Source organism: Stegodyphus dumicola, chromosome 1 (genome assembly GCF_044657685.1).
Source record: "Stegodyphus dumicola isolate Sdum_Otavi_A_Nest chromosome 1, ASM4465768v1".
Classification (NCBI taxonomy): Eukaryota; Metazoa; Arthropoda; class Arachnida; order Araneae; family Eresidae; genus Stegodyphus; species Stegodyphus dumicola.
The window spans coordinates 87891420-87902562 of NC_140768.1; the positions used below are offsets into that span (position 1 = coordinate 87891420).

Sequence of the window (11143 nt, forward strand, 5' to 3'; positions counted from 1 at the left end):
AAAGCAGTTGGACAAACTCTTGTTTCCCACAGTAATCATTACCTGTGGAAAAAGAAAATTCCTCAGCGAACGAAAACAGTTTAAACAGAGGAACACCACCACTTCCCAACCGTCAAGTCGAAGCTAAATTCTAAAATAATAATTTCCCAACAATCGTTGGCGAACGCAGATTACATGCAAACATGAGAAAAGTAAATCAAATGGGCAAGAAAAATAATGATAATAACGAAATTGATCGGAACTTTTGTTTGTTTGGTTGCCGTTTCGCATACTAGCGTCCTTTTGGAGGAAGTGTGGGCTCCCGTCATGCATCAGCAACTTAGTCCAATTCTTTTGAGCACTAGGAAGTAATTTTTAGATCCGTAGAAGTATTTCGCCGGTGATTCTAAACGAGTATATAAGCCTGAGCAATAGTTTCGCTTTCATCCCAAACTCAACCATCGAGTAAGTCGTTACAACAAGGCTTCCTCGGACAAAGGTATCTATCTATCCATTTCCATTGGATTATTTTCCTAGCTTTTGGATTATAACTTACATGTTGCTTCATCTGCTAACTACCTGTGGTTCCAGACCATTGTAATATAAAGTGAAACTTGGAGATATTACATCGGTAACATTCGTATACGTGCATTTAGTCGGTAAAATTATGTAAAGCATAACTGAAAATTTGATAGTTTTGGAAACGTGTAGTCAGTTGCATAAGAAAGTTTATTATTTGAAGTATGTTATACAAAAATAATTATTAACTAAGGATATTTAATTTAATTTGAATAAGTTTTATTCCTATTAATTAAAACATATTCCTGTAACTACCTATAGTTCCCCAGCGTTGTAGAATAAGACTGAATTTTGGAAATATTTGTCTTCTGGACTTTGTCAATATAGTTATGCAAGGCTTCAAACTGAATAGTTTTGAGAGAAATTATCAGCTGCGTAAGAAATGTTTTACTTATTTATTACAGGACGTAGTTAAACAAAAATAATAATTAATTAGAGGTATTTAATTGTTTAAAGCAATGGTAACTGCTTTGAGGATATTTTAATTGAAAATTAATTTTAATTTAGATAAAGCAAAATGAAATGAAAATATGTTAACATACTAACTACTTGTGAGTTCAGATAGCTGTAGCATAAAAGTACGTCTTTGCGATATAATATGGTAATTTTAACAAAAGTTAATTTGATAGTTTCAAATCGAAAATATTAATTTAAGGAAATAAAAAAAATATTGTTTGGAGTAAATATATTAATGTCATTATTTATGAATTAAGGATATAAAGTTTATTTTATTAACACATTAAGTCTTTACTGCATTTCAACTTTCTATTTACGCCACCAGAATATATAGATGAAGTTTAAAAAGCAACGGGAATCTTAAGTTTAAGAGAGAGAGTTGACAACATCAGCTGTGATGCTGAATGCCCTCTATTACTAACTGTCTTTAGCATTACTGGAGCAACGAGCTACTGAGTGTCTTTGAATGAAGTTAAGTTAGTAGTTGTGGAATAGAGCATCCAGGTTATTGGGATTTTAAATTTAAATTTGTATATATTTTGAACCACTGTGTCTGCCCAGAAAGAAAATTTATTGTTTAAGGCATAGTTATTGTGGCAAAATTATAAATTAAGAATTGAATATTAATTAACTATATCAAATTATTTAAAGTAACAAAAACATGTATTGGGCAAATTTTAACTAAAAATTAGTTTTAATTTATCTAGAGGAAAGCGAAATTCTTTTCGTCAAAAATATATTTGTTAAAATAGGTCTACCAGTGTTTGAGTAGATAACAGCTCTGAATTTTGGCAACTTGTACTGTAGAGACAGTAGGATTTTTTTTTTTGGAAGAGGAAAGATGAAAAGTTAACAACGCCTTCGCCGGGAACCGAACCACGGACCTCTGGAATACCGGCCCAGCGTGCAGAACCACTACACTACAAAGGCACGCTAGAAAAGAGGGAGAAATACCTTATAGTACTAGATTTGATTTCTAACAACTTAAGAGGCTGAATGCGTATGACGTTCACAACCTACTGTATATTTAACATAAGTACAAGTTACTGTTCATTAGAAAGTTCTCCACAAAGAACTGCCGTCTTGAGGCATATTGCCTTTTAGAGTTTTGCCGAAATTAATAGTCTAATATTTTAGAAATTTAATGAAATAATATTAATAATACAATTAACCAAATACTCAAAATTACTATGTGGGAGAATAATATCGGATAATATCTGCATTTGTTGTAATTAATTAGAAATAAATATATTGTAAAAATCTAAACATGCAAATCGCTTCTTTAATAATTAAATACGATTCTTACATACGTTTTTTTCATAAGAGATGTGTAATGCAATATTTCTGTTTTACAATAGAAATCTTAATTTTACCAGCAATTTGGTATTTAAAAGTGCAACTATCTAAATAAATTTGTAAACCGTAGTGTATAGGAACAAAGCTACTTGCAATAAAAATTTCGCTTATTTATATATGAGATATTCCAAAAATAAACTGTTTAGGATAATCCCACCCATAATTCTTAACATTACATTTTATTGCCAGTATTTATATATTGCAAATTTACCCATTATTCTAAACATTATGAATTCATTGTTCTTAATGTTACGAGATCTTGCAAGTATGATAAATTTTATTACTGCAACCAGCTTAACGGTAACTAAAATGAAAATTAGTTACAGTCATCCTGATAGTGTAAAATGAATAAAGCGTTTCGAGTGTATATGTTTTTTATATGAAATACTTAATACAACTAATGCAATAATCCTCTAAATATATAAATAGCCCCTTCATTACCAGGAAAAGCTTTTAGGCGCCTAACAAAACTCATTTCTCGCATTTCAAAATTTTTAATAAATAAATAAATTTTAAAAGCACATTTATGTTCTTTTATTAATTAAATTTCCACGTACTTAATACAGACTTATAAGATTAGCTACCTGTTCGATATATATAGTAAAATAATAAGTATATTTTTTTTAAAGTAACATATAATATATCTAAATTTTGTAAGAGTATTAACAGCATTTTAATTATAGTGAAACTAATAATCTCTCGCAAGATAAGTTTAATTTTCTTCTCCCATGTTCTTTTTTTTAAATTCTTTTATTCTAAAATATTTTTAATAAGAGCTAAATGTTTCTAATGCCTTTTAAAGAGCCATGTGGTTTATGAAGTTAGAAGGCCGTAGAGTAGTTAGAAGTTAGAAGTCTTCTCTTGCTCTTTAGACAATTAAATTCGCTTTCCAAAAAATGATATTTAAGTAATCGATATTTACAAAGATTAAATAATCGATATTTAATGTTAGACTTATGAAGAAAAAAATAAAATGTGTTTACTCATTCTCTGCATGCACTTTTTTTCGATAAAATGTCCATTTATGTAAGCAATTAAGTAATTGTAATACGATGCATGCATAAAATAACTTACTAAAGCGATACTCTTTCGGATTATGTTAAGTGTTTATTACGTCATTACAAGATTGAAAAGAAAAACTTGTGTGTACAATGGTATTAAAAATTGATTTTTCCCTCTTGTTCTAGATGAGGATCAACATGAAGCTGTGCCTAGTGGTGTTGATGGTCGCAGTGATGTATGTCGCTGCAGAGCCAGAACCAGAACCTGAACCGGAGCCCATGTAAGTGATCAAGACCTACTCACTATTATTCTTAAGAGCTATGTTATAAATTTCAAACTGTTGCAACTGCATGAAATATTTACCGTATTTTCCACCTTGTAAATTCGTCGAGAGATATAAACTATAAGTTTTACATTAATGATGATATTGTACCTTATGTTGAATCTATCCTGCACTGCTACTGTTTCGTCTCTTTCGCCAGAAAATACAAATTAAGTGAGGTTAAATAATAAGCGAGAATTTAAGTTTAGGAAAGAGTACTGATTTGACAACTTTAGGCTAATGTGGTGATACATCTCTACTATTGTTTAAATAGATTAACAGAAGTATTGTTTAGTTGAGAGCTGTTGCTACCAGCTGTTGTGTTCATGCCTAACTAAAAATTACTTTAATATTCGAGTAGTAGCTCAGCCAGGTTGTTAAGCTTTTGAATTTAGACATACAACTGCTTTAAATCATTTCTATTATGATGATAACTAATTTCAGGTCTATCTAAGATAAAAGTTATTACAATGCTATTCGCGAGCAGGTCCAGCCACCTTAAATTATTTTAATGAATCCAGCTAATGTCGTTTCACGGTTCTAGCTAGTAATTAATAATGATAAAAAAATCTGAGTTTGTTGCTTTTAAATCGCTTAGCCTGTTAATCAATAAAAAACAGACTAAATTTGAAAAAAAAATTAAATGTCTCAAGTTTTTACGAATGGAAGTGATTTTAAACCTAAATATGAAGCATGTATATATGTGCCTAGTAGCAACACACTGCTTTTAAACAGTGGAATTTGTTCATTAAAATTCCATTCAGTTCGCATAAAACAGAAACTAAGTAAGAAACAAATCGAAATTCAAAAGTAGAGCTTCGAGGTGCACATGTTTGCGTGAAGGATTATGCTTGTTCAAAATCTGGTTTTAGACGCCTCAATGTTTCCACAATGGGAGGAGAAAGTATATATGCATACGCAAATTTAATTATTTGAAATAGATACAAAAATAATTTTTCCTTTAATATTTTGTTTGAAATGAAAAAGGTATATGATTAATCACTTTTATTAAATATAACCAAACATTTCATTGACAAGCGTAAATAGAAGTTATTAAAGAAATTTTGTGAAAATATTTGTTTGGCCTTCAAAAATCGATTTATACGCCAGAAAAATAGATACGGTAATTGTTTTTCCCAGTCCCAAACCTCTAGCCAAAAACTGATACTTCCGATTTCCTTTTCAGTTTCTGGAGTTATTAGTTCTGCTCTGTAGGAACCAAAATTAATTCCCTGATATTTCCTGCGTTTCATCCTCTTTTATAAATATAATTCTTGTTTCGTTTTTATAATCTGTCATCAACTTCATAAAGTATTTAATCCCCTTTTTTCTTTCCTTTTTAATAGTACGTTTAAGTATAAGCGTAAGGTTTAAGTATAAGCGTTTAAGTTTAAGTTAAGTATAAGCGTAAGGTAAATGCAGTTTTATTATAATATGTTGATACACGTGACTTTAATGTTAGGAAAACAAATCGAAGGCGTTAAAAATTATTAATCAGTATTACATTTATTTAGATGATAATTGCAAGTCACATTAAACTAAATTAAATTAAAATGATAATTATTAACATTAAATTTGATTAAACTAATGATTAGATTAAATTAAGATGCTGATGAATATGATTACTTTACTTCAGTGGTACAACTAAAATTTAAAAATTATATCTTCACGGATTCTTACATAGTAATGCTTTATCCAATTGTGGATAAAAATATAACTAATAATCATTCTAACACTGTAAGTTAAGTTAATTAATTGGAATCGGAAAACGAAAATGCATTAGAAAGTTCTTACGAAAGCTATTTGTAGCAATTTCATTAAAGCTAATCACTAGTATCACTTCATGGCAGACCTGAGTAACACACTGTTAAATTTCTTTAACAACGCCTCGTAATGTTAACTCAATACGTTTACAAAGGTTAGTTTTATTGATGCCCATTAAGTACAGAAGCATTCATAAAATAAAGAGTAAACACTCATAACTTAAGCTTATTGTACACACTTTTACTTTTCACACAAAACTTCGGAAAGATTAATTTTGTCGATGCTCATCCAATAAAAAAGAATTTACTTCAACATTCTTAATTTTCTTTGAGAGAGCCTTGAGCCCTCAGTACACACTCGTCATTATATTTCGAAACTTGAAAAAGATCAGGTTTATTGAGATTCACTAAATATACAGTACACACTTTGATTTAAGTCCTAATTACTGTTTAGTGTTACTAATTACTGTTTAGTTCTTCTTATGATTCTTATAAGAAGAAATCGAGAAACTGGAGAACCTTTTAAGATTCGGATTCAGAAAAATTTAGATATTTTTCCTCTGTATATAAACAAAGAAATTATTAAATTTAATATCAATAACCTGTCTACTTAACTATGAGGAAACTTTTTATTTAGTTTCCTTTTGCTGTAGGCTATAATAGGAACAGACATTAATTTCTGCAAACTGTTCCATTTTTATTACCTTACTTGCCTAATAGTAATTATCATCTCATAAGCTATCAAATACAATCATTTCTGAAATATTTTTACCTTCGTTAAAGTTATCTGTTATTGAATGCACTACATAAGTGCTGAGTTCAAGCACTTAATTCTTCCTCTTAACAAACATATTCTTAGACAGCCAACTTTAATTTTGAAAATTCTGCTTAGAATCAGAAAGTTTTTTGTGCTCAAAAGGTGACACATATGAATATCTTGTACAACATTTTAATTGTTATCCTGTATTTTGTATTTAATAAGTAAACATTTAACAAGCATTTTAAAGTACTTTATAGGATGAAGTTCTGCATTAAATTATTTGATATTATTTTCGCATGTGTTAGGAAAAAATTTAAGATCAGGGATTTATTACAAACATTTGTTAGAATTCTGTCAGAAAAATATTCTTTAGCTAATATTCTAAGCAGTATTTTATTAGTTATACTTAAATCAATAATTTAATTGCGGAAATAAAAGACAAAATTTGCTAGGTAGTCACTCGGTTGGTAGAGAAAATTTGAGAACATTTCGTGTCTTACAGTATGCACTAACAGATTTGTAACACTTTTCGCAGTTGAAGATTTACATGTACATTTCAGATGGAAAGTCTGCCAGAAAAGAAGCAATAAAATAAATAAGTAGTACTGTAGTAAAAAAAGCGTTATGTAACAAGTTTTTTCCTTATTGAAGCGTATATTTATAAACCAATCAAACTCTATAATCATACATATTCAAACTCCGTTATTTAAGATTAAAAATAACATTAAGTTTTACAGCATTATACAGTGCATATATAGATAGAATTTCTTCATTGTGTAACATAGTTTCAAAAACGAATCGTTGCGCATCGTCATTGTCATTGACAGGCATTAAATTATTTGATATTATTTTCGCATGTGTTAGAAAAAAATTGAAGATCCCGGATTTATTACAAACATTTGTTAGAATTCTGCCAGAAAAAACATTCTTTAGCTAATATTCTAAGCAGTATTTTATTAAATAGCGAAAACGATTTTACATAACATCGAAAAGCAATTTTTTCTCGAATTCGAAATGTCCAGTAAAATTCAAGATATTTCAAAGTTCTGGTTTCATATTAGAATACAATTATTTTGTGGTATTTTTGGCGGAAATTCCAATGAATTTTAGTATAAAAATTATAAAAATATTAAACAGACTCTTCGCTGGGATTCCAGCCCGTACTAATATACCAGTGTTCAACGACTATACCGCTCAGCCGCTAATGAGCCTATGTTGCTACATATGAGAACTCCCCTAAAATTAAAATTAGCGAAACAAGTTACACAAATTTCCTTCGCTTTGGCGTTTCCGCTTTAGCTACAAAAATTACTTCAAAAATTATTTTAAAAAATACGCAGAATTTCAAATAAGCAAAGCAGTCTCAGTTAGATGCAAACGCAACTCTGCCTTCGTAATACTATAAAGTACCAATAAACCATTTAAATAAATATTTATTGAATTAGGAACAGAAAATAAATTAAATCTGTGATTACGTAATTGAAAATAATAAGAGTTTTAAACTTGTTGAAAATACTTGCACTAAGAATTGCTTTTCTGAGGTGTAAAATTAGAATCAGAAGTCTTGTTACATCAGTTTCAAAATTCACGATTAATGGTAGTAACCATCAGTAGACCATCATCTTTCATCGACGAGACAGATGTAAAGAGATGCTTAATGTCGTAGTAATTGATGGAATGCGAAGAAAAATTGCACTAAAAAAGTGAACTGTTAAAAAAAGAGGTAAACTGATACTAATACTCTCACTGAGATAAGGTTGAGTGTGTAGTCCGCTCGTTCGAAATACTGGTAGATGACAGTGCATGATATTAAGTAAATATTTTAGACTAAAAACGCAATTTTACGTTCCAAAAGTTTGTAATTTTTATGCCTTCTTTATTATTTTTTTTCCTCACTAGCTATTTGCGAAAAAAATTCTTTCTTTAAATATGTAAAGTCTTTTCTTTAATTTCGAAAATTTTAATTTTAAAAATTATTTTTCGAATTCATGGTTAACTAAATACTTTAAAACAAATTGATTATTTTAAACTTTAACTGCATTTTAATCTAATACATTTTGCATTCAAACATATGTTTATTAGCACCTGCAATTTGAATATAAAATAATATACAGAAAAATTTTTAAAGGGAAATTCAAATAGGCTTTATAAGATGCTGTTAGACTCTATAAATCAGAAAATTAATTGCTAGGCATGCAAAATTCAGTGATTTAGAATTGCATACATTAACATGAGTAGCTATTAATATGTCTATTCTTATAATATAAATAAGAGAGTAATATTTATGTGTATTCCTTAAACCTAAAGAAAATATAAATAATAGGAATATTTATTTCTTACATTTCGCGGAGTTATGCATCATAAGGAATATAAAGTAGTCTACACACGCCTACGTTATAGACACGTATGGGGATATGAAGTTTCGTGCATACTTTATTTATTTTACATATATCCAGAGTAAAATAAAGAAGAATATCTTATTTGAAATTTTCAATCAGTTTTTCTTTTGCCTGTTTTGATTATGATATTTTCTTTAATGAAACCTCGGGAAGAATCGCTTTGAAAATAACAAATCAAAATTAAGATTAAAAACTCTTTACTTGAAAACGTAAATACTATGTTTAAATATTCTTAAGAACAAAACCCAAAGCCTTCAAAATACGCAGCTGTTCGCTTAATTAAGTCTATTGTTCTTTTCTGAAATTTAAATTACATAGCTGTAGTTTTCAGTCCCTACAGTTTTTACTAAAATTATAGTGTATTAATGTATGTTGCAGTTATACTATATATGCCACTTTTTATTGTTTGCAGCCATGATGAGAAAAAGGTTATTGTCATAAAAGACAAGAGTGAGCACCATCACCATCACCACCACCACCACCATCATCATCATAAACACGGACATGACCATAAACATGAGCACGGACACAAGCACGAGCATGGGCACAAGCACGGACATGCTCACAAACATGAGCATGGACACAAGCACGCTCACGCCCATAAACACGAGCACGGTCATAAGCACGAACACGGACACAAACACGCTCATGCCCACAAGCATGAACATGGACATAAGCACGCTCACGCTCACAAGCATGGCCACGAACACAAGCACGGGCACTTGCACAAACATGGTCATGAACACAAACATGGACATGAACATAAACACGAACATGGTCACAAACACGGACATCTGCACAAGCATGAGCACGGACACAAACATGGCCATCATCACCATCACGCTCACAAGCATGGTCACGGACACAAGCACGAGCACGGCCACAAACACGGTCACGGACATAAACATGAACATGGCCACAAACACGAGCACGGACACAAACATGAGCACGGACACAAGCACGGACACGGACACAAGCATGAGCACGGACACAAACATGGCCACAGTCACCTTCACAAACATGGCCACGAACACGGACACAAGCACGGTCATGAACACAAACACGGTCACGAACATGGACATAAGCACGGACACGCTCACAAGCATGGACATGAACATAAGCACGGTCATGCTCACAAGCACGGACACGCTCATAAGCACGGACATGGACACAAGCATGGTCACGGCCACAAACACGAGCACGGTCACAAGCACGCCCACGGACACAAGCACGCTCACGGACACAAGCACGGTCATGAACACGGCCACAAACATGGTCATGGCCACAAACACATCTGGCATGGAATCATTGGAGGACATTCTTTCGCTGCACCTCACGGACTGGGACACATCGAACCTGAAGTCCACGGATTTGAAGCTGAGGAAGAACCCATTCATGGACATGGTTTGGATATCGAAGCTGAACCTGAAATCTACAGTGAAGAACCCGAACATGAAATTTTTGAAGCCAAATCTATCGATGATGAAGAACTTCACGCTGGTTTCGATTCCGAAATAAAGCACGAGCCACTCATCTCCGGAGGGCATGGAATCACTCAGGAGTACCGCAAATTTGGATCTCTCGGACTCTCCGATCCTTTTTTCAGCAAACTCGGCGGTTCTGACTTCTCCTCCATTGACAGGAAAGATACCGTTGCCCACTAAATAGGAAACATGTTCATATGAATTCCAAACGGTAGGCCAGAAGATTTGCATAAGGAAGCTAACTTATGCCATAATTTATTTATATAGCTTTGGCCAAAACATTTGTACAAGCAAAATGACTGCCGCATAGATCGGTCGTCGTTTTCTTCGTTTCGTCCTTTTTTTTTTGTTCCTGTTTTCAAGTCGTTCATCCTCCTCCCATGTTCTACTCTCGCAGTGATATGAACGTGGGACACACGCGAGGATGTTTTGTGACGTCACAGGTCGAAGGGCTTTGTAAGATAGTGTACAGAGAACCTTGTAAGGTGCTCGGCGACTAAATTGTTAGAAAATTGCTTTGTGTAAAATAAAAGCTGCTTTTTATATATTTTGTATTTGACTTTGAATTAATTCAATTGCAGGATACTACTGTACTTATTCGCATATAAACATTCGATCTACAAATCGAAAACATCTATTCTAAAATCAAACCTCAAAGCTCATACACAGATAAAACGTTTAAATTTTTATATTATTTTAAATATAAGTATTTAGATTATGTAAATAACGATTTATAACTACAATTGTTACTTCAAGGAAAAATGCTAAGTAATGAAATGGTGTGAAATGTTTTAATTTAAACACATACAAATGTATAACACGGGGTTCACAGAAGCAAGTTAATTAAACATTACATGCAATTATAAAAGGAATAAACAGAGAATACCTATCTAGAGTTCATAAAAATACTGATTAACTGGCCTAGCACTTGTAAATGGTTCTCCAAGAATAATCGAAGGACATCAAAGGTAAGGTATAAAATTAAATTATTCATATTGTTGAGCCATTTCTTTGGGAAAATAACATGTTACATAATCTTAGAA

General features: G+C 31.6%; 1 protein-coding gene across 1 annotated transcript; it reads left to right on the forward strand.

The window, feature by feature from the left end:
* The first annotated feature begins 415 nt into the window (after positions 1–415).
* Positions 416–10647, forward strand: LOC118198759 (uncharacterized). Its single transcript, XM_035370518.2, has 3 exons — positions 416–478; positions 3558–3652; positions 9029–10647. The coding sequence occupies exons 2-3, from the start codon at positions 3558–3560 to the stop codon at positions 10278–10280; spliced, it is 1347 nt and encodes a 448-aa protein (XP_035226409.1). The 5' UTR covers positions 416–478; the 3' UTR covers positions 10281–10647.
* The last annotated feature ends 496 nt before the right edge of the window (positions 10648–11143 follow it).